The sequence below is a fragment of the Perissodus microlepis genome, chromosome 7, assembly GCF_051167445.1.
Source record: "Perissodus microlepis isolate ML-2025 ecotype Zambia chromosome 7, ASM5116744v1, whole genome shotgun sequence".
Lineage (NCBI taxonomy): Eukaryota > Metazoa > Chordata > Actinopteri > Cichliformes > Cichlidae > Perissodus > Perissodus microlepis.
This window is the reverse complement of record NC_140467.1, coordinates 39,742,508-39,767,020: the sequence shown is the minus strand read 5'-3', so window position 1 is coordinate 39,767,020 and position 24,513 is coordinate 39,742,508. Positions and strand designations below refer to the sequence as shown.

The window sequence follows — 24,513 nt, the reverse complement described above, 5'->3', positions numbered from 1 at the left end:
AGGGTAAATGATCTAAAGTTGATTGCTGCAAAGTGATGAGCCAAAACGGGAAGCAGAGGAAGGCACAGCGTACTATAAAAGGAGAGCACAGGTGAAACATGAGCAAAGGGCACTTCTCTGACAAAGATAAGTGGAAGAGCAAGGCAATGAGGAACTGATGAACACAATAAGGGCAGAGCAGATAATTACAAGGGACAAAGAGAAGGAGTAAAACAACAAAAGAAGCCCAAGGAAATGTAGTTACCAAAAGAAACCCAAAGTGACAACAGTGGCACAAACATAAAGTCATTAAAGACAGGAAACTGGGAAACACTGGGAAACATAAGAGAGTTATATAAGTGTAGTGATCAAAAACACACATGGTGAGCACTGAGGCCTTGATCCTGCTCTTACAAACTTCCGGTCAGGAGATCATGCAGGGACAAGTCCAGAATAAACGGGACAAGTGATCAATATCAGCCAAAATGTATACAATTTTATTATTTCAGAGAGTTTGCAATCAAATTAGACTATCATAATAAAAGACCACTAATGATCCACAATGTACCTTTAATGGTGCAGCTCGTCAGCAATGTAGCAATCACATGATAACTCGCTTTCACCAACAGGAAACTTACAGGTGCTTTTTTTTTTTACCAAATCCACCCCAAATAAATACGATCCCACAGGGGTATTTATTACATGCACTAAGTGTACCCCTAATAAATAATTGATACCACTGCAACCAAGTTATAATAAACACAGCAAATCAGTTTGCCATAAAGACCTATGCAAGGCCTGATTCCTGTGAGGTGTTAACCCCAACTCAGGGACTGCACATTGCCCGACTAACATTGCGCCTGGCCCAGTTAACATAAAAACAAACCCAAGTAAAAAAGAAATTTTAAAATACATCAAACTAGGGAGAAAAAAGTGGAGCAACACAACCAGATGTGCAGCCCGTCCTGCAAGACACGAAAAAGTGTAAGTAACCTGTCATAAATAAAACATTTTTTTCTGCCTAACATTATATTCAAATATAGTACCTTCAACAGACTGCTGTGTTTACTGCACTACGTGATTAATGCCATGTTAATCATTACTAAAAAAACAAAATGCAATAATCATATACATTTTTATGAACTTCAGCAAAAAAGTTACCTTTACAAAAAACATTCAGTCTATATTTTGAATCTCTACTGAAGGGCAGTATGATCACAATATGCTTAAATAGCAACTAGATCTTCTAGTGGGAAGAAATTTTATACCAACTGACTTCTGCAGCGGTGGTACTTGAATTCAGTGAGCGCTTTCTTTACAGATGCTGCATGCATGATTAGGAGCTTGATTTTACCTGTGAAAATAGGACTGAAAACACCTGAAGTTTAAAATGGACCAATACCTTTGTCCATGTAGTGTAACTTCCAGCCTCAATCACAGCAAGTACTCTTCTTTACACTTCACATATAATAATACTGTGTTGAAGTTCACCCAGTCATCTGGCTTGCTCTCGACATTTATAGTGTGTTGTATTTAAGAGTATTTCAATAGCAATCCAGACAAAAACTGCCATTGAACCCATTTTAAAATGCTCATTGTTTCCAAATCCTGTGAGCCCCCTCATATAAGTCACAGCTTTAGAATGGGGGAAAAAAGACAATAGATCCATCATTGCTGTACTGCACTGCAAGTTTTTATTTTCTGATGATTATTTTCTGATTTAAAGTGTTGCGCTACAGTTTCTCCTTGTATCCCAATAATGTAGAACACTTGACGGATCCAGTAAACCACTGAGCTTTAGCTCTTTAGGTTTTAGGAACTTTTAGAAATTTTGCGACCCCCAAAACATAGTACTTCATAAATGTTAAATACAGTGCTCTCTCATGAGTCGGTTTTAGTCAGGTTAGTCAGTCAGAATTATTTCAGTCAGTAACTCTCATGTGTACCCTCTAAGTTTATGAAGTGCCTTTATCTGTGATTGCATTATCAGTAACAAAGTGACAAAGTAATCTCTGGCTGTTTTCAAGACAAACAGATGAGTCTTAATTTCGTCTTCAAGCTAAGTTTATCATTAATGGTTATCATGAACTATACTTTATGTAAGTATAGACATATATGGAGCTCAAGCGTTAAAGTGGAACTAGTTTAAAAACATTGCGGTAAAAAAGAGAGCGAGCGAATAAACATGGAACCAGTTATTACATTTGGTCACCATCTGTACTCTGCTGTAACAGTAAGAAAACAGTTGTTTTTACTTTTCTTTTCAGAACATTATGATGTCACAGTGAAGTTAACCTATAAAATGTTATTAGATCCTATTAGTATGATGCAGTGTTTTGTGTGCTTGAATAAAGCACAATGGAAATAACAAAAAATGCTACCAAAGCAAACCAAGAATAAAAGCAAAAGAGCAAAAGTTTTTCTCCATTAAAACACCAATGCAATCCTTGGCATGTTTTGGTTTCTGTCACGTTTGGATCTGTTCCATCATATTTTGTTCAATATCTAGTGTGTTTTATGTACTTTTGCAGTGCAAGGTAGACTTTTGTATGAGGTTTATCATAATTTTGCAAGTGAATTATTCGGTTAATGCCAAAAAAGTGCTGTGTAAGGTCACAGTGACCTTGGCCTTTTGCCACTAAGTTTAATCAGATCATTCTTGAGAACTTTGCAGTCTTTAAGTTATGTTTAAGTATTATTTAAGAAATACCACGTTTGCTAGAATTAGACCGACAGATGGATGGACAGATGGGGAATCTGAAAACATTATGTCTTCAGCATTGAGGCATAATAAAAGAGCAAAAAAAAAGTGAGACTAAAAAAATGCAGAAGTAGATAGATTGAGCTTACTCTCTGGATGGTTGCCTTCTATACTTTAAAATCACAAGAACAAAGAAATTATCCTTGTGTGAGTTTTGTGACTGTATGCAATCCAGTATCAGCCTTGCATTCCTTGGTTTGCACTCGTTAAGACAAATAATTTGGAAACTTTAAATGAAAATGAATTGCATTCATACCGCTTTACATTTCCATTTACAGTTTGGTACTATTTTCATAACTAAAGTGTGCATTTTCAAATCTCTCAGTACAAAACTCACATTTGATCGCATTTGTAACACCACTAGTCATTCTTTCAAATCTGATATCATGATTTCATTGTATTTGCACATATTTTCATTCCACTTAATCATTGTTTCAGAACAATGAACAGAACAGTACTTTTACCAATCATTTCATTCAGGAGCAAATAATACAAGGTAAGCATTTCAAATTGTCCTTGGTGATGAATGAGTGTAACTGAACTGTAAAACTTTACACAGCAAATATTACACTTATGTTCAGACATAAAAAAATATATATATATATATATATAAAAGGGAGAAAAAAAAGGGAGAAAAAAGTCATTTACATAAGCAAAATATATTTTTATCACTTTTACACAATTAATCAAGCTGGTCATTAACATTGGGCCATAGATTTTCATCAACATCACAGTGGATGTCTTCGTTGTTCAGGCACCGTGGGAAAAATCTCCTGGCATGACGAATCCAGGCTTGACATTGCTCAGCAGTTATATCACCACAAGCTTCACACATGGCTTGAAGAAGGGAGACATGCTCATGGGGATGGCGATCATACACCTTCCACCTCCATGTAGAGAAGAATTCCTCAATTGGGTTGAGGAAAGGGGAATATGGTGTGTTTGAAACCATTCCTGAACCAGCTGTGCATGGTGGAAGCTGACATTGTCCCACACAACAACATAGACGATGTCTTCTCCCTGACAGGCCTGCTCCAGTTCATTTAAAAAAAACTATCAGGTGTTCGGTGTTGTATGACCCTAGAACTGGTCTACAGCCTACCACACCATCTTCAGATATAGCTGCACACATTGAGATGTTCCCCCCACGTTGTCCAGGGACTTGGATGGTAGCCCTTTGTCCAATAAGGTTACGTCCTCTGCATCTAGTTTTTGCCAGATTGAAACCGGCCTCATCAACAAAAATATACTTGTGATGATTCACAGCAGTGTCCAGCTCCATCACCCTCTGTTACAGTAATTGCATGCCAGTTTAGTGTTGTACCTGAATATATTCAGAACGCAGTTGTTTCACCCGGACATTGTTCCTCTCAAAAGGAACTTACAAATGACCAGACAACAATCAGTCAAGTTGAAAATCCATGGACATAATGAATGATTCATTGATTAAACATTAAGATCAGTTGAATTAAATGACAGAAAAATGTATTAAACTGAATAATAAGAGATGCAAATCAAAAATTTTATAGTGATAACATTATGAAAGGCAGTAACTGTGAACGAAACATTTATTTAGATGAAACACTTATTTTGTGTAGTGAAAAGGATATTTTGTCATTATGTGTATTGTACTAACGCAATTGAAAATATGCTGAAATGTTTGAAAAAGGTGCACTTTTGATGATCTGTTGTGATATAAGTACTAAGAGTTTTGAAAATGTACCAATTGCTTGTGAAAACTGCGCCAAACCAATTAAAAAAAACTGTAACATACATCGAGGTGAAACCCTAAACCTCCCCTCGCTTTGATTGGTATCTAAGAATCCTCCTTTCAGAGTTGCAACCTGTTCTCATTACAGGAAGACGAAATATGTAGGAGGTGCAGTAATGCTGGAGAAGGCTGAGGGTGAGAGCGAAGGAGTGGGAGAGAAAGAGAAAAGGGAAATGAAAGGGAGGAGGAGGAGAAAACTGACAGACAGCAAGCTGTCACTTTTGTTCCTCAGAGAGAGGGCTTGGTTTGACATCATTCGAGAGTAAAGCTGCCAAGTTATATGCAAAGAAGTGGCGACAGATGACAGTCTTCTTGTGACTGGTTTGTTATAAAGAAGCAATTGTCAGTATTGAGGACATGTGCTGAAATTACCAGTTGTGCCAATCAAGCTTATATGGTATTTGAGAGTGGAAAAAAAATGAAATGCAAGTGATTACAAACAAAATTCAATGACAGACTGTTAAATACATTTGTTCGTCAAGGGGAAAATGTTTGATAAGGAGATTCTGGGGCTTTGGAGATAATGACAGATACTTCTGATGTTCATGCTGTATCAGTTCTTTATGTTGGAGATGTATTAGAGTAACTTTGGCAAATGACTGGTGGTGTACTTTATCCAGCCACTTCATAATTTGTTTTGAGCAAGTGTTTTTCTCTCTGGCTAGATGAATTAGGTTTGTGTCATTTCGTAGCTCCATCTGTTAAGTTGGACCAAAGTCACATAAATTGTGCACATACTATGCTTCACACACAGGCATGCATTAAGAATAGAGCGGTTCTGAAACAAACACACACAGAAAAGAAACTGGAAGAAATTGAGTAATCCAAGCACTTAAATCTTTTTCAATGCAGCCTAAATGATCAAATTTACTTACTATGTAAGAAAAAAGGTGAAATAGAGCAACTTTACTTCTACAGTGGATTTTTGTATCTTCTTATTTATTCTTATTTTTTCCGGGTTAGATTGTTTTGGCAATCAGATTCTAGAGTACTTTGCAATCTTTAAGTCATGTTTAAGTATTCTTTAAGAAATAACATGTTTATTAGAGTTGCACAGACAGATGGATGGGCAGATGGGCAATATGAAAACATTATGTCTAATTATGCTTTATTATTTATTCCTATTTTATTTTATTATTTTTTGTTGTTGTTGTTTTTTGGCAGTGAGATTGTTCTTGAGTACTTTGTAATCTTTAAGTCATGTAAATTGTTTTGGCAATGGCAAACTCAATGTGCTTAACACAGAAGAACATAAAAACCTGTGTAGGTTTACAATGCCAAAGGCAGTGAAAACATGTGCTGAGTGTAGGCCTTTGTTAATAAAAAGGTTTCTAGTCTGTTTTTAATGTATGCACAGATGTAATTGATTTCAGGTCAGCAGGCAGCTTGTTCCGAAGAACAGGACAGCAATAACTGAAAGCACCTTCATCACGCTTAGATCTAATTATAGGAACCGTTTAAAGATCTGCCCTGATGACTTGAGAGATCTGACTGAACTGTAAATAGTGTTTTTGCATCTTATCTTCCTCTCACAGCAATTTTTCCTTTATTCTTTAGGTGTCAGAGCGCTGTGACTATGTGTATGTCAATGGAAAGGAGACAAGAGGAAAAAACAGGGTGATGCTTAACTTCACCTATAGTTTTCTGAATGCACAACTCGAGATGAGCGTATGGATGCCCCGCCTGCCCTTGTTAATTGATGTGGCTGACCCTGAGCTCAGCCAGATTAAGGGTTGGAGGGTCCCTGTTAGTATGGGCAATAGGAGGTAAGTCATGACTGTCTGTTGTGTCTGTGTTGTTGCATGTTGTAAAAAAAAAAACACATCATCACTTTCATCACTTCAGAAACTGACTCCGATGGGCCGAGGGGGCTTTATCCCACATCTGTATATCACAAGAAAAGTTGGCAACTTAAAAAAATCACAAGAATCAAAAATCTAAATTTCTCTGTGTAGGTCATAAACCTGAGAAGTTCTTAACAATCCCTTTATGACAATCATATTTTTCATTTGGTTAAAAAAATAAAAATGGAGGCCACGTGAAATTGGCTCAGTAATGATGGTGCAGACATATGAAGCATAATGCAGGTGCAGCTGCATAATAAGTGTCTAATAATTCACTGGACTGGTCTACGGGGGGAAAAAAGTACTTATACTGAATGAGGAATGACTAATAACTTTGAACATTACAGAGCTTGAGCATATTCCTGAGGGTGTAAAGAGATATAGTGTACAATGATCTGTGCAGTGCAGCGTGAGTTGTACAAGATGATCCTAATAAAAATATTTAAATTTATGATCAATCTGCTAATATGATTTCTGCTGATTGAAATAGAACTAACCCTTTTCAATATCAAAGATCAGTGAAGCACAGTGACTAATTTACATTTAATAATAGCTTTTATAATTATGATTTACTGTGATCATATTTATAGTGTCTATGTTGAAGAAACAATAGAGCACTGTTGTGTTTATAAAGTGAACAAGATTTAGATTGTTCCCTGCGCCCCAGTGTTTACCATCTTTGTCTTTGTGCCAAGATATACATTCATGAATTATACTGTGGAATGAAAGAGGGGTTACATGAGCTAGCAGATGACATACACGTCATGATTTGTTGCAGTGAGTAATGAGTGATAGAATCAGTTGTCACAGTTAGAGCCCCAGTTTGCTGTGAAACTCAATGTGCTTAACACAGAAGAACATACCTTACCTATTCTGATGCTTTCAGAATAGGTATTGTCACCTTGGATGGAAGGGTCAGCCCAAATCAGTCCTGTGTGGTTTGATATGATGTAGGTCATATGGCATGGCCTTCATAGGCACCAACTCAACCATCAGAACACTCATGGAAGTTTTTGGACCAATGTGAAAAAAATCATGTACTCTGTACTGATATGGACTTGGTCGTGTGTTAGAAATGAAGGGTGCCACATCATTTGATGGAAATGAAAAGGATCAATCAGCAGAGGGCTGAATTCAAATACTCCCTGAAAATTAAAGTGAAAAAATGATTCAGCAAGATATAACTTTAATGGGAGACACTTAAAATACTTACTCAGTACTCAGTAGTAGTCCTGACAACATTGGAGCATGCTTCTAATGAGACGACAGATGTGTCCTTGGGGATCCTCCCCCCCCCTCCCCCCGAAGTCCCCTGGGACTAGGACATGATGAAGGACATCCTTCATCAAGTCTGATGATGGGTCAGAAGATCTCATCTTAAAACCTAATGACAGTTGGGTTCCTGTTGCTAACGTCTGTGTGTCCCTCCGTGGATATACCTCCCCAGACCATCACTGACCCACTAGCAAACTCGTCATGCCTAGTTACAGGTAGCATAACATTCACACCTGTCACGTGTCTCAGTGTTGGACCTGCCAAATCTGGTATTCTATGACATACCTCATGAAGTTTGTTCCTGTGATCCTGGCCAAATGCAAAATCAGTGAAATAACAATTAGAAAAGATGTTTGTGCTTCTTCCCCCCAATGAAATTCCAGAGACTAAGAAAAAAAGCCAAGGGTCAGTGAAGTTCAGCATGTGGTGGCCCAACTTCTTATGAAGACAGTTTTTTAAAATTTGTTCTTTTTTCAGTAATAGTGACGCCGCTTTCAAAATGGCCATGTTTACTATTTCTGAACTGGAAAACATGTTATGTAGAATGTAATGATGAAATATGTCAAAATAATGCCATTCATTATTGCAGCAGGGGTAGTTATGGTGTATATATCATGTGTAAAAACACTTTTTAATTTATATTTATGTTTTCAATTAAAGAAAGCAGTGTAAATGCTAACTAAGGAGATTATTTCAACTCAGAAATACCTCACATTTCCTCACGTTAGCGTACCACCCACAGGGTGGCACTCTAACACAAATGCCCCTGCTACCTAAGCAAGATCACATCAATCATTTCTTTCAAGCGCATCACTGTGTGAAGAACATGTGTTATGTGTACTTTAACAGGGGTGGCACTGGGTTATTAATGCTTTCATGGGTCAGTGTGCTTATGTGTACATTGACAAAAGTGCTATGGCTGACCTCTCACTTCCTGCTACAAACGTGTCCTGACCTCCTGTTTCTGATGCCAGCAAATAGTGTCACCTTGGTTTAAAGTGCCGTCCTTTTGCTGATGTGGAATAAGAACCTGGGAGGGGATGGGGAAGGCAGGTTATAACTAAGCCAAGCCATTGGGCCACATCATGTTAACCTGTCAGCCCGTTTTCCTGCCAGACCGGCCATACCTCATTAAACCTAATGGGAACTGTCACTGTCACTCCCCCCCGGCCACCTGACCGGTAAAACGAGGCAGGCAGAGCTTGAAAGAATAAGACAATATGAGGTGAGCGCAAGGAGAAAAGAGAGAGAAAAGCAGAGGAAGAAAGTTGGAAAAATAGATTACAAGGAAGTCCAATAACAAGTTTATGTTGAGAATATAGAATGAGGCAGACACACAGTGTGAGAGCGATGATGATGGCATAGCACAGGACGAAAAAAGAGAGAAGAAAAACAGATTTATAGGCGAGTGATATATACTAATGGAATATAGAGTGGAGATGGATGAGAATAATGTGTGTGTCTTATGCCTTAACAGGAATAGTAAGACATACCAATAAGAAAATACAACACAGACAGGCCAGTGGGATATTTACAGTATTTTAGAAATGTACATTTTTATTATTACAACAGCATTTCCAGTTGGTGTGTAAAAAAAATCCTTTGCAAATTATTTAAACACTGCAATTAATTCAAGTACAGAAGACAACAAGTAGCACAAAGACACTTTTAAAAAAGTTCAAATAGGGGCATGTTTACCACTGTGTTGCATTGCATTTTTTTAAAATACTGCAAGCATTTGGGTCCATTTTTGTTTCATATGTGATAAAAGTTCAAGAGAGCTCATATTTCTCATTCTACTTATTAGAAATGGGTGACAGGTATAGACAGCAGGCCAGTTTAATATCCAAACACTTTTAATTAGGGTTGGTGTAATAACAGCAGAATGTGATTTGCCATCGACCTGCTTAAATTAGCAAGGCATTTACTGAAAAAAGATCCTCTGAATGACAGGAAATGTTGCTCCAAATGTGCAGGTTACTCATGGCATGTGCACTGATGCATGCTGGTACCATAAGGGATGCTTGACTTTGAACTGTGTGTTGATAACAGGTAAGCGGTCCCTCTCGTCTTTAGCCCTGAATGGAAAAAAAGAATTTCAGGAAATGAAAGTCTTTGATCCAAAAAATTGGCCGTTAGCAAACTAGGCAAGGAGGAGCTTCAGCTCTCTGCTAAACCTTTTTTCTTTAAGACTCAACCTCTTTTATAGGCCAAACAATACTGATTAAGACAATTATTTGTGAGGTCTGGCAAGTATTGCAAATACTTCAAAAAGGAATAAATACTTGTCACTCTGAACATTTCTGGTGTTTGTATTTTACTGCCATCTTGGGTCTGGGCTAGGTGTGCACCTATTAGCACGCAAATAAAAACCGGATTTCTGTAGTTGCTACCATTAAAGGATTATTTCTCCTTCATTCTTTTCCAGCATGTTCAGATTTATCTGTGGGGGATTGGTTGGCTTCTTTTTTTAGCTAAATAAAAATAAAGGGCTGTATAAGCTCCACTTAAATAGGAACAAGAGTGTAGAACAAATGCTTTACAAATATCCAGCTGTGAGTTTAAAAACATTGATTTTTTTAGGAAACATATTTTCTGAGATGCCAAAATTGCAGAGTGTTTTCTGTGAGCCAAATAAATAGCAGGTACACAGAAAAATATCAGTTGCTCTTGCACGCAAGCCGGGTGGCAGTTTCTCTCTGCAAGCTGTTTTTAAGGGATTTTTGAAAATAATGGGAGGCTATTACTTTTGGAAAGTCAGGCGAACTTGCAGCAAAGCACACAGCAGATGATTTGACAGCAGTAAATACTTTACATCAGAGAGTTTCTACTTCATGGACACTAATGGTGACACAGAGTCCACACAGAGAGCTCTCAGTGCTTTTTGCCTCAAACACAGTCTGACATGGGTTTATGATATCCCTGCTCTTCAGCCTTACCAGCAGTTGATCTTTTCATTCTTCATTAGGTACGAGAGGGTCACAGATGATAAGGACGGTGTCAATCCAGTAGAGGGGAGGACAGAGACTGCTTGTGTTGCCCAGTACCAAAGCACCACTCTGCGCATCCTCACCCACTTTGTGGCTGACATCAGTGAAAGTAGAGGAGCCATGGAGGAAGATGTACTGGGCCAGCAGACCTTCCTGCTGGGCACCGACTGGCAGGTGGATGTGACACAGTTGGTGAAGGAGTCTCTGAGGGTGGAGGACCCAAAGGTTGCCCAGCTTCTGGACGACCAAGTCGTAATTGGGCTGAGCACTGGAAACACCAAACTACAGGTTGTATTTATGTATATTTTATCACAGTTTCTAAAGCAGAAGTTGTACTGCATGTCTCTGCAGCATGGCTGTCAGGATTGTTTTGCCATGACTGATCAGTGGGGATTTACACGTTCATCTCATAGACCTAAATTGTAGCTGCAGAAGCTGCAGTAACTAATGCTTGAATCAGCCACTGCAATACAGTCTTTGTTGTTACTAAGGAAACATGCAGCTTTACTCGATTAAATGACCTGACTGGCTTGGTTGTTTTGGCAGCCAAACAAAAGGTCACAAGTGAGCACAATATCAGACGTATTTGAACTGATAAACTGACATAGACACAGCAGTAAAGTAACCTGGCAAGTGGATTAGGAAAATTACAATGAGAAGTCTAAAAGCAATAAAGCAAATCCAGTCATCTAGACTCTTTTAATGCAAAGTATTTTTGATTAGGTTGGCATTGAAGTATTAGAAATGTATGAATTTAGCAAAGCACAAGCATGATGGACCAAAACAACTGAATAGAAAAAGTCGGACCACTGTTGACTCTGGTCTTATCCATCTTATTGTCACAGTCAATATTACCCAACAGGGTTTCAAGTTTTTTCAAGCTGAAAAGCTGCAAACTGTGCTCAGCCGCTTTGCTTTGTCAATGCGGAGCAGAATGTGGCTTTCTAGTTTGTTTATAAATGCAGGGACAAGACACACATAGAAAGCATAACTTTAATTCTCCACTAAAGATACCATTAGTCTACTACATTTTTAAAAAGTTAATGGTCATCTGTTCCAATATTAATGTTCAAAATGTTATTTGAACTTGTAAGCCACAGATAAATAATCATCATATTATCATATTTAAGAGGCTAAGTTATATGAGATAGATGGATAGAAAGTAAGGCAGACAGACAGACATAAAAGGTTAACAATAAGCTGATGAACATATGGTGAAGCAGTTATGGACTGAAAGAGTCTGTGCAGAGTATGGTAGAATGGTTTTTTTAGTCTAAACGGAATAAGATATAAAAACAACTATATTGATTGCAGCATGGCACAAACACTTAAGCCTATCATGAGTTGACAAAGAAACATGCCTTCATGGCACGTCTTGTAAAAGCTTGCACCTGTGCAGCCTCTCATTCTGTGACCCTTTCACCGTGTATCTCAGAATACTATTTATCCAATAATCCAATAAGGCGTTTCTCAGTATAGCACATGTTCTCACACACTAAATGAACATCAGTTGTTGAAGCAGTCGAATGGCGTTGTGAAACCTTCCATTTTCTTTTTAAATTCAAGGTTATGTTCAATCAGCTATACTACAGTATTACTCTAAATCCACATGGGTTACTATTGTGCCACCACAACAGATCCGACTTTATTTATTTCACTTGTTAGTATCGTGGCTGCTAGTTGTATGTGAATGTGTGAGACAAGAACAAGTGCTTCTTTCACCGCTGGTCACAGCAAACTTTAAATTACAGATAAAGCGATATAGGAAAGAAGCTTGTGTTAATTAAATCAAAATGCAGAGAAAGTTTAAAGAGTCTGCAGCTATCCAGCTGTCCATTTTAAGTCAACGTTGTTGCCTGTGTGCTATCAGTTTATGTATTTTTAGTGTAGTGCTTGGCATGCCATGCTGGCCAGGTCAAAGTTTATGGGCTTCATCGAGTGAAATCATGTTAAAGCTTAGTGTAGTAGGTGGACAAATGACAGAATCAGCTCCATAAGCCCAACAGTCAGCCTAATGATGTCATGGTCGTGCGACCCAGTGTTTTGAGTTTTAGTCTATTTTGATGTTTATTGTTTGTTTAGGTTCATTAAGTTATTCTAGCTTATTTGTTATTGTATCACCCTTGTGTTAAGTCTCCCTTGCCCTTCATGTGTTTATGTCTGTGTGTCTTATGTTGTCAAGTTCATGTTGTCGTTTCTGTCATCTTTCCCTGTACTCGGTCTTCCTGGTTCGTGTGCCTACCCGTTATGTGTCATGTCTGTGTGGCTCTTGATGTCTAGTTCGTTTCATGTCTATGTCTCTGTGTTTCCTGTTTTATTTTGAAAGAGTCTGTTCTTTGTTCACTGCATTTAGTTTACTCTCCCCTGTGTTGTCATTATGTTTCATTCTAGTCAGCTGTGTCCCCATGTGTCTCCACTTCCCCTGATCACCTCATGTGTGTATTTAGTCCTCAGCCTTGCTGTGTTCAGTGTTGCGTCGTCTGTGTTCTCACCCACCATGTTTGCATTCATAGTTTTCTGTGGCATCATAGTACCAGTTCCCCAGTTTAGTTATAGTTTAGTTTCATCACTGTGCTTCTGCCTTGTTTGACGCCCATGTCATCAGCCAAAATAAAGGCTCGCTTTTCGTTTGAACTCAGTTTCGTGTCTTCGCCTGTGTCTGCACCTGAGTCCTCCACACACTCTCCACTCGGTCTGCCACTGCGGATCATGACAAATGAACTACTGGTGGTGGTATTCAAGCCTTTTTATGTTTTATTTTCTCTTAAAATCAGCACAACCTATTTCAGCATCACTCTTTCTATGACTTGTGCTTCTCAGTTATAAGCAGAGATGGGCAGTAACGCGTTACTGTAATCCGATTACTTTTTTCAAGTAACGAGTAAAGTAAGGGATTACTATTGCAAAAACGGTAATTAGATTACCGTTACTTTCCTGTAGGAACGCTGCGTTACTGCGTTACTAAAACCGTGATTTTTTTGCGAGAATGTCTCATGACAGTGACGTAAGCGAGTGCGACGTTCGTGACAACAGCTGTGTGCAGATCAACAGTGGATCATATATCCAGTACGGGAGAGAGTGTGAGCATGCAGCGTTTAAAGCGTGGAAGTACTGACCTTACTTTGAGTTTGATTCCATAAAAAGTGACAAAAACATTAGTGTCCGTTGTGCGTGGGAAGAAAACTTCTTTTTACAGCGAAAAAAACCCCTAAACTTCCAAGCAAGCACCGAGTGCGCTACGACGTAATGGGAAACTCACAGAGAAACTCGCGGATTCTTCCACTGACCGCTGCGGCACACCTGCACCAGGGTAAACCTCCGCCTACCCACTCCTGCTTTACAGGTGAAAATAGAGCAAAAGGACCGCTAGTCTTTGATTTTATTTATTTTCTGCTGTGTTTTACTTGCATCTGAAAGAGTGAGTGTAAACACAAAAAAAAATATATATATATATTTTATGTGCTGGAATGTGCAGAAAATAGGTTTAAATATTAAACAAATTTCTTCCAGTCAGAGAATGTTGCATATAATTAAATTTTTTGCTTGATGCATAAAGTTAAAAGATTAAAACTAATAAAACAAGTTTTAAAAAGGGACTTTTCAATTTGATTACATTTTGTATGATGGATTATGCAGAAAAAGTAGAATTGGGCTTAAAGATCTATCGCTTTATCACCTATTCAGGTTGTAAATCGTGTTTTTAAAAAGTAACTAAGTAACTAAGTAATTAATTACTTTTGAAAATAAGTAATCGGTAAAGTAACGGGATTACTTTTTTGGGAAAGTAATCAGTAATTAATTACTGATTACTTTTTTCAAGTAACTTGACCAACACTGGTTATAAGGTCCATAATTTGTTGGACAAAGAAACAATTTTTCTCGTTTTATCACAGTGGATTTTAAATCAAAAAATCAATTGAAGTGCACTTCCAGCTTTAATTCAAGGTTTTTTTCTGTGGAGATATTCTTATCCATGGTCTCCCATTTTCAGGGGCTCAACATTAATTGGACATACAAACATAATTTCAAAATGTGAGGATTATTTTTAATACTTGGATCAAAGTCCTTTGTAGTCAATGACTGTCTAAAGCAGTGGTTCTTAACCTGGGTTCGATCGAACCCTAGGGGTTCGGTGAGTCAGTCTCAGGGGTTCGGCAGAGCCTCCGCCTTGACATGCACGGCTCATTTTGTGCACCAGTAAAAAACATATCTATGTCTTGAATTTGAAAAAAAAAATCATATTTTATTTTTCACTAAAGAGGGGTTCAGTGACTGCACATATGAAACTGGTGGGGTTCGGTACCTCCAACAAGGTTAAGAACCACTGGTCTAAAGTGTAGAACTCATGGACATCACCAAATACTGTGTTTACTCCCTTGAAATTTTCTGCTAAGTCTTTACTGCAGCCACTTTCACTTCTCTCTCTCTGCCTTCAGTTTTGTCTTCAGTACCAAAAAAACATTTTATGTCTTTGCCTTGACTAACCCTTGGGTTGCATTTGGCTGAACCCTAGAAGATTATAATGTTGTACGTTTCAGAAAATGTCCTTCTACATCTATCAGCAGTCACATCAATGCTATTGAGTCTTACATGTCCATCCCATAACATTGTCTCCACCGTGTTAGACAGGTAATGAGGTATACTGAAGCTGCTCTTTTCCTTTTCCGTACTTTTTCCTTCCTTCACATTATTCTGGCACAAGTTAATTTTCATTTCATCTGTACAATGTTGTATTTTGTTGGGAAACCAGTGGTTTGCACCTTGTTCTGGATTTCCATTTATTAAGGTTTCTCTTGATTGCAGACATTGCAAATGAATTCCTACCTCCTCTCAAGTGTTCTTTACTTGGTTAGACTTGGTTAGATCTCATGAAGTTGCTTTTCTTAACCATGGAAATAAGTCTGTCGTAAATAATAACTTCGTTGTCTTCTGTAGTCTTTGAGGCCTTTTGGTGTTTATAAGCTAGTCAGTGCATTCCTTCTTTTCAAGAATGTACTAAATTGTTCTGTTGGACACTAAAGTTTTTTGCTAAACTTCTGATTTATTTATTTTATGGGGTTTTTTTTCTCCAACCTAGTAACAGCCTCCCCTACTTGCACTCACATCTGTTAGGCTTTCATATTTAAAATTACATTGCAAAGCAATAAAATACAACTTCAACATTTTGAGTCAACTTTAGATATGCCTAATTAATTTGTCATGTCTCACCTGACCATGAAACCACTTTTCAGTCGACCGTCCAATTAATTCTGAGCTTCCAAAAATGGGGAACTGTGTATATTGTATGTGCATATGTGTAATTCCTGAAGTGTTAATGGAAAAGTTTTGTGAAACCCTTTGAATTGAAACTAAAAGTCTACACTACAATCACAAATTGATTGTTTGATTTAAAATACACTGTGGCAGTGTACAGAGGCAGAACTACAATTTTTGGTTTGTTATATTGGTTCATTCCCAACATCTTAAATGCAATTTTAAAAATAGTATTTATACAGGTGGACATATTGTAGTATTACACTAATAACCCGCAAGTGTAGCTTATTAAAGGAATGTGCAAGAGGAACATATACTCATTATTTTCAAATATTTTGTCTTTTTTGTTCTTCTATTGTAGATTTTATTCAGATATGTAAAAAGAAGATTGAAAAGCAAAGTTGCAATGGTTTTTTTTTCTTTTCTTCGTAAATACACGAGCCATGGACCCTGAATAGGATAAGTAGTTACTCACAAATGAAAGCCCATTAAAAAATATACCCAAGGTCTTGTTAGACTTAGAAAGTAGCATTTACAGTTTTACATCTGACAGTTGTGTAGGTTGTTAAATCAGCCAATAGTCTGAATTAATTTAGGCCCATTCCACATAATAAAGTGCTGTGAGTATAACCTTTTATCTTTTCCAGTGCTACCATATGATAGAGTGGTAATACAGTTTCATTTAGATTCAGCTTTGAAGCATTATAATGGAAAACTTTGATTATGTGCAACTAAAGGCAAAGATTTCAAAAGGTCATTGATTCTAGAAGATTCTATATCAGGTAGGGAATTGGAAATGTGATCACCGAAAGTAACAAATCCATTTAAGCACTGCCTTTCTCACATGTTATGGCTAGAGTGCTTACATGCAAAACACATTAAGCTATTAACCTTTGCAAATGTGTTAGTTTGTAAATCTGAGACTCATTGTGTGAGCCTCAGTGGATTTTATATATTAGTATCGGTTGCACCAGACTAGTTCCAGGTGCACATGGGATTTCAGGTTCATACAAGACAAGGCAGCTCTGACAGCTGTGAATAGATAGTGGTAAACCTGAAAGGAGTACTTAATTGCTCTCTCGAGGAAGAATGAAGGAATCTGTAACCTCTAGAGCCAGAATAAGGAAGGGACTTGACATCTCTGGAAGTCTTCTGGGAGACTCTCACGAATATGGATGTAGGCCAAAAGCAGTGTTTGTGGTTTCTCTAATGGTGTGAAGCAGAGACAGAACATTTCTAAAAAATGGACAAAGGAGACTGATGAAGGGGTTAGAAGAAGGGATCTGACTTCCATCACAGAACTGGGGAAAAGAATCTTGACATCCCAAGATGAGAGCAGTAGAAAGTGTGGGCATTGTTAGTATGGAGTTGGGGTTTGGTGGAGAGGAGTATTGTTCCTTTTTGAGCGATGCTAAAATCACTTCTGACATCATGTGGACAGCTCTATAGTAGGTTTATAGATTATACCTTTAGAGGAGAATGATACAGGTCATTCTTATCCTTCTCCAAAATGGACTTCTTCTTAACTTCTCAAACTTTGCCTTACATACCAATTTCCTTGCTTCTATTTTAATATCTTAAGTTCCTAGCAAGTATGCGTCATTTCCGAATCCGTTTTTATTTAATTTTATTGTAAACTGGAATAAAATGGATCTAAGCATCCAATGTTGGAGGAAAAGAAAAGATAATGATGGTGGATTTACTTGAAGAATAAATGGCTGCTGCAAACTCTAAAATAATATAACAAACCAGCAGCTGTATTTTTTTTTTTTTTTTTTTGCTCATTTTGCTTTCCTTTTTGTCTGTAAAAAAGAAAGAAAACCCAGATTTCACATCAATTAGTGTGTATCTTTATTTTTATTATTCTTTATTTTTGAAAATATTCAATAATCTTCATATTTACCAGCTGTCTGGTTCTTTAATGTTTGCTTTTACATCAAAGATCAGGTTGAAGCCTGTTTTGAGACCATGCTCATTTATGCTGTTTAACATTCAGATATCAGTTTCATTGTGTGAGTAGCGATGCAAAGAAAAAATGCAAAGAGCTAAACCAAAGAGAAGAAAACATGGAATCGGTCTGTACAAATGAGGCAGTGATCTGTGCTGACAGTTCATTATGGCTGGTAAATGCAGCCATGTGGGGGCGGCAGGAGGAGAGACGGGAGCCCTAATTGGAGCGGATGGGAGGGATTCTCATATCATAACAATATCACAACTATTTACATGCTTACACCTCTGGCAACTCAGAGACTTAGAGAGTGTGCTATTAGGGAGGAGATCGTTTTTGCCATGTGAGTTTAGGAGCACTTCATGTGTTAGTATGTGCCTGTTTTTATAATCACAGAATATAAAATCATAAAATACGAAAGTTTAGGCTAAAGAATACAAAAGAATAGTATTTTTTTTTTCTACCAATCAAAAGCATACGTTTACTGCATTTGTTGTTCCAGGGCTGAAAAAGTATGATTTTTTTTATGTGTTCAAGAAACTAAATCTGCTTTGACCACAATCATCATCATCATAATGGCTACAATGAAGCGCTTTTAGACCGTAGGAAGTTCTTATAATTGTGGAAGGAAGAACCGCCTTTCTTCGTGCTTGCACTGCAGGATCTAAGAAACATCAAAGGCCTTAGAAGTCAGTTCTCAGGGCTTTTTCTGAGCTCCTAGCTCCCGGTACGTATTCTCCTGGCACACCAGGGACCTTTGATTGACACAGCATCAGACTGACACCAGCTCTTGCTATGATAAAAAAAGAAGAAAAAAAACAAACATTGGTAAAACATTGGACTGACAGTGAAGCCAAGGCTTTAATAAGGCTATATGTTGTGGAGGAAATACATCCCAACTGTGACACATACCAAATGCCAGACGGCTGTTACATAATTTCAAATGTTTCTACTGGTGATGTGAATACAAACAGAAAAATAACCCTTGAAGTTATGTAGTTCTTGGGGCGCTACCCTTAGGGCACAGTTCTCAAAGTTTTGATGACTTAGTGCCAATTTAGGAAGCCAACGTATACTTGAGGGCTTCACAGGGAAGATAAATCATTAAAACGTTTTTTTCTTTTGGTGTTTATAATGTGTCTGTTCATAGGATGGTGTTTTATGTTTGTAACTGTGGTTTTTGCTCTAGTTTATAATTTCCTAAGCATTAGCAAGGTCAGTTTTTCTATTCCTTTAGTAAGGAGTCAATTATATTTATTTATTCCAAAGTCAGGAATGTTTAGTGTGAGCCGTGGCTACAGTTGAAATCAACGATAAAATCTCCCTTAGTTTTATACTACTGTTTTTTGCTAATACAAAAACATGGACAAACAATGTCTTCCTGGTGACCAGGTTGTCACAAAATACTTTTATGACAACCTGGTCATAAATCGTGGCTCAGGAGTTGGGTGTTCGTCTTGTAATCGGAAGGTTGCCGGTTCGAGCCCCGGCTCGGACAGTCTCGGTCGTTGTGTCCTTGGGCAAGACACTTCACCTACCACCTGGTGTTGGCCAGAGGGGCCGATGGCGCAACATGGCAGCCTCGCCTCTGTCAGTCTGCCCCAGGGCAGCTGTGGCTACAACTGTAGCTTGCCTTCACCAGTGTATGAATGTGAGAGTGAATGAATAGTGGAATTGTAAAGCGCTTTGAGGGATCCCGAAAAGCGCTATATAAATGCAATCCATTATTATTATTATTATTCTGTGTCATTTGGGACACAGAATAAATATGTGGTGATTGCACATATATTGTACCGACTTAAATTTGATAACAGTTGGCGTACTCTGTAAATATGTATTCTGAGAAGGAACTACCTTTGCCAAAACTCCATTTAAATTCCAGGATTTAGCAGAAGGGCTGTGGGAAAAGACATCTGATCCTTTACGTTGACACCACTATAAACAACAAAATCCTAATTCCTAATGGACTACCATTAGTAACAAAGCAATAAGGGGTTTTTTTTTGTTTGTTTTTTTATGTGTTCCAGGTGCTGTCCCCTCTGACATCATCAGTCCTGGCTGAGAGGAGCATCAGAGTGGTGGATGATAAAGTGAGCGTGACAGAGCTAGGGGTGCAGTTGGTATCTGGATTAACTCTGTCCCTGCAGCTCAGCCCAGGCAGCAACAGGGCTATTGTTGCCACTGCAACAACACAGGAAGTTATTGAATCTCTCAAGCAGGTATGACTTCTATAATAATATATAATATAGGTAATATAGACATATAAATATTTTACATGGCAATTTGACTAATAACTGCTTATCCAACAGTAAGACTAGAGTGGACTTGTTGATGCAAAATTAGCATTTTTCTGTGAGTCTGATTTGGCTTCATATTTGGCTTTATGCTCGGCCCAGTCATAATAGCTTGCAAGTTTAGAAATGGATTAGGTTGTTTACGAATTCTATGGTATTCATTGTTGTTTAGAATTAATTCACTTTTCATATACAAAGCTTTCTCTTTGATTTGCATCTCTAACCATGGAACAGCTCTGTTATTCCTATAATTATAATTTCAAATGAAGGTAGGCTACAGTCTCTTTCCCTAGAGAGGATATTTAGCTTTCAGGAGAATAGTTTTGTATCCATTCTATCCAATTGTTTCAATGAACCTTTGTGTTATAATTAACACTGACTTTTCTGTCCTCCATGTTCCTCTACTTTATTTTTTAGTGTCTGTTTTTAGTTTATGGTCCTTATGTATTAATAAGAATTTTGAAGAATATTATTTTCACTGTGTAACGTTGGGGTTTTTTTGGGGGGGTTGTTTGTTTTTTTGTTTTGATTTCTTAGGAGTCCCTCATCAGTGCTTGGCTTCATTTCAGTGACGGATCCATGACTCCTCTAGATAACTACAACCCTGCCCATTTTACCCTGGCAGCCACCTCATTGGATGAACAGATTGTGGTAGTGCAGCAAAGTCCAGCATGGAAGTGGCCTATCATTGTTGCCAAAGGAGAAGGTCAAGGTTTGCTTGTACGTGTTGAAATGAGCCCATCAGAAATGTGCCAGAAGGGAAAACGACATACTGTTTTAGCCACAGGAATGGCGAGCACACATGTAAGACTTGGTCAAACAGAGGAACAATTCAGACAACCAGGTGGCCGACGTACACGCCCTGACCCTCCATATTATGGCGGATCTATCTCTGACATGGAAACTGGGTTAAATAACCGTGGAGCCACTACCATCAGGGGCCATGTTCCAGTAAGGCCAAGTGGGGGCCGTCTTTCAGCAGAAGTTGGAGCAAGGGCTCCAAATGAATTCTCTGAATATCCCGATCAGGCCGAGCTGCCCCGGAGCCGCAGCACCGATGAGGACTTGTTGACCTCCCGACGAGGCCTGACGGACTTGGAGATCGGTATGTATGCCCTGCTGGGAGTTTTCTGTCTGGCCATCTTGGTTTTTCTCATTAACTGCATCTCTTATGCATACAAGTACCGTAGCAAGCAGTTCTCCTTGGAGGCTCCAGAGGCAATGCCTCATGCACATGACTGGGTTTGGCTTGGCCAAGAGGAGGGGCTATGTCTCCAACAACAGCAGCAGGACGAACTGGGCGGTACCCTAGAAGAAGGTAGTCAGCTATTAAATGGAGGCCTCCAGCGAGGTAATACTGGTGGAGCAGGATGTAGCTCAAGTGGGAGGGATCACAGGAATGAGTCACTTAACTCACCCACCACCAAGAGAAAGAGGGTGAAGTTCACCACTTTTTCAAGTGTCAAGTCCAGTAATGGGTGTCCTGCCCTCAGCCCCTTAGCACTAGTGCAGACCAGTGAGATAAAATGGGTATGTCCAGACATCGAGCTCGGAGATTCAAAGGATCTTAGGAACTACATGGAAAAGCTTAATGAGAACGCAATTAAGAACATTGCATAGGGGGTACTGGGTGTTTTCATTGAACTAAAGAGAAACTCACCTGAATGCCTTCAGACTAACAAGGGAAGGAGGATTACGAAGGAGAGGTGAAGAAGAGACTGAAGCCGCTGTTAAACTGTACACCTTACCATAGCAAGAGGATAGTGCATTCAGCCTCTGTTTTTTCATGAAAGTACTCAGAAAAGGTCAAGCTATGGACTACAAAAAGATACCACAACACCACAGCATCAAGAGGAAAATGTGAAATTAGTATTGTTGCTTAAATTAAATGTATGTTCTTTGTTTCTGGTTTTCTTTCCTACGCACCATCTACACCGCTTTGTTTTGTGTTTTGTTTTTTCAAATTGCCATGTTTTAATATCACGTTTGTTGTAATTTTTGCGACTTTCTGTTATTTTTCTAGAGGCTTCTTTCCCTGTCAGAAATTATTGAATCTAGGAGAGTAAGGTTAAAAGAAATTTTGTATTGTAAATAAAAGCAGAGTTTAATTTGGAGGGACTGTATGTATAGCAACATTTTTTAAAGTGATGTATGGTTTTGTTTTGCTTTAGTTTCTTTTCAGTTAGTTTTGTCTCCAGAAAGCAGATCCACGCATGATGTTATTTAAAAGGAGGCATGTGAGTCTGATCTGGTATGCAAACTGAAAATTTGTAGATAACTAATACCAGTACCCCTGGAGACATGTCATTCACTGTCGGTGAGTTTAGCTTTGGATTCAATATGTTGATGTTGGTTTAAGAGATTTATTGGGCCCTACATTTTCCCTCCTTATATTGGTTTATGTAACCTCCTGTTGCATAGTTCACATAAAACTGACTTTTTAGGATTCAAAAGGACAAATTTTGATTAAATCAGAATAGTCAATATAAATATACTGACACAACCAAAAGTATCAAAGACAATCACATTTAAAAAAAAATAAAAATAAAAAAAATTCTTCATTATAATTTTCCCATAAAACTTGTCCAGGTTTCAAGTTGTGTGGCCCAAATTAGGTGGACTTCAGAAAACACATTTACAGTGATTTTTCAAATTGCTGTATGACATTTTGAATCCCTGTAAACTGTAGAAGAAAGCCCAAATCTGACCCGTTCGCTTTTTGTCATAAGCAGTATTAGTCAGTTCCAACATTTTCTACTGTATGTCTGTTTTAAAATTGGCTGGTGGACTAATTAAACCTGAAGTTGACTCTTCCTTTTTCTTGTGGCTGCGTGATTTATTGGCCTAGCCATTGTTTTCCAATCTCAGTCCATCAAATACTGCTCTCACGAATAACCACAGAGATAATGGCTTCATCAGATATCAAAACGATGATTGGTGCAGCTTTTGGAGTTCTTCACATTTCTCTTCAAAAGGCAAAAGTAAAAGATATTTTTTGTTTGTTTGTTTTTCTATTTGTTTCACAAGTGAATACTGTTAAGGTAATATTATATATTGGCTTTACGCCGCACCATGATTTGAAATAGACAAACAGAAAAAAATACAAACACAAGAATATTTTTACCATCATAATGTCAGCCACGAGTTTTGATTCCATAATGTCTGTTTGTTTGCTTTGGAAGCAAACACCACAAATACAGTTAGAAGGTCCACTCCTGTAATTCCAATTAGAAGATATGGAGCCTGGCAGACAGCTGCTGGCTACAGCTGCTTGTGTTGGCATCCACCTGTCAGTCAAACATTTAAGCCTAAATAAAGCTCGCTCCATCCATCCATTTTCTTAAGCTCTTATATAGCTTAGGGCCACAGATGGGGCTGGAGCCCATCACAGCTTTCATGGGGCAAAATGCAGGGTATACCCTTGACAGGTCACCAGTCCATCACAGGACCAACACAGAGAGACAAATAACCACACGCTCTCACATCCACGCCTATGGCAAATTTAGACTCATTAATTAACCAACTCCATATGTCTTACGACTGTGAGAGGAAGCCAGAATACCAAAGGAAAACCCATACAGCCAGGGAGAACACACAGAAAGATCAAAACCATCCAGGAGGGTTGAACCGTGATCCGGGCAAAGCAGCAGCACAGTGGGCTATTACCTTTAAAGACCAAAACCATTCTTTGTACCAGCAGTACACACTCCTTTCTCTGCTATGATGCTGGGCATTTGAGTATGATTGTCTTTGGGGATTTATTTGGTTTTGGAGCCAGCCTAAACTGACCATTCTTTACATGTAATAATACCCGTGGGCATGATTTGTGTATAACAATTTCCTGATAAAAAAGGTTATAGGCTAAGTGCATATGAGCCCCGAAACACTTGTAGCATACTCAGAAAATTGGTCTTTTTCCACAGGATCACAGACATGCTCCCCTTTCTAAAAGGGCAACCTAATTAGGGATTACTTAGTTCAGTCTTATTACATGTTAATGTGGCATTTCCTATGCAATTTGTCTTGCCCACTTACTGTACCTACTCTGATATAATTTGCACCCTAATTAAAATAAACCCAGAGGACCTGTGCATATCAGGAAAGGATGTAAACATTTTCATTTATAGACCTCATGAATGATGTGCTTTTAGATTAATTCAATACATTGTAGCAGATGTACAAAATTGGGGGTATCATGCGCTTATTTTGCTTTTTTATATTTACCACTTTCTGGTTCTTTTACCTATCTTTAGGTAAAACAGAGGAACAATTCAGTCAGTCAGAACAAAATCTGTCTACCACATCAGAGGATACTGTTATCACACTGGACCACAAACAGCCTGCACTGCCACACATCTACCTGAACTTCCACTTCCGTATTCACTTTAGTCTGAGACT

At 38.3% G+C, this 24,513-nt stretch overlaps 1 protein-coding gene across 1 annotated transcript in view; it reads left to right on the top strand.

Moving 5' to 3' along the window:
• The window catches only part of LOC146383641 (transmembrane protein 132C), a 186,481-nt gene extending 163,552 nt beyond the window's left edge, over positions 1-22,929 (top strand). Inside the window, exons 7-10 of the mRNA XM_084935022.1 lie at positions 6,069-6,277; positions 10,599-10,908; positions 19,849-20,040; positions 20,653-22,929. Of these exons, the coding sequence (XP_084791148.1) occupies positions 6,069-6,277; positions 10,599-10,908; positions 19,849-20,040; positions 20,653-21,735 (1,794 nt within the window). The 3' untranslated portion in view covers positions 21,736-22,929. The remainder of the gene's footprint in view (positions 1-6,068; positions 6,278-10,598; positions 10,909-19,848; positions 20,041-20,652) is intronic.
• Positions 22,930-24,513: the final 1,584 nt, after the last annotated feature.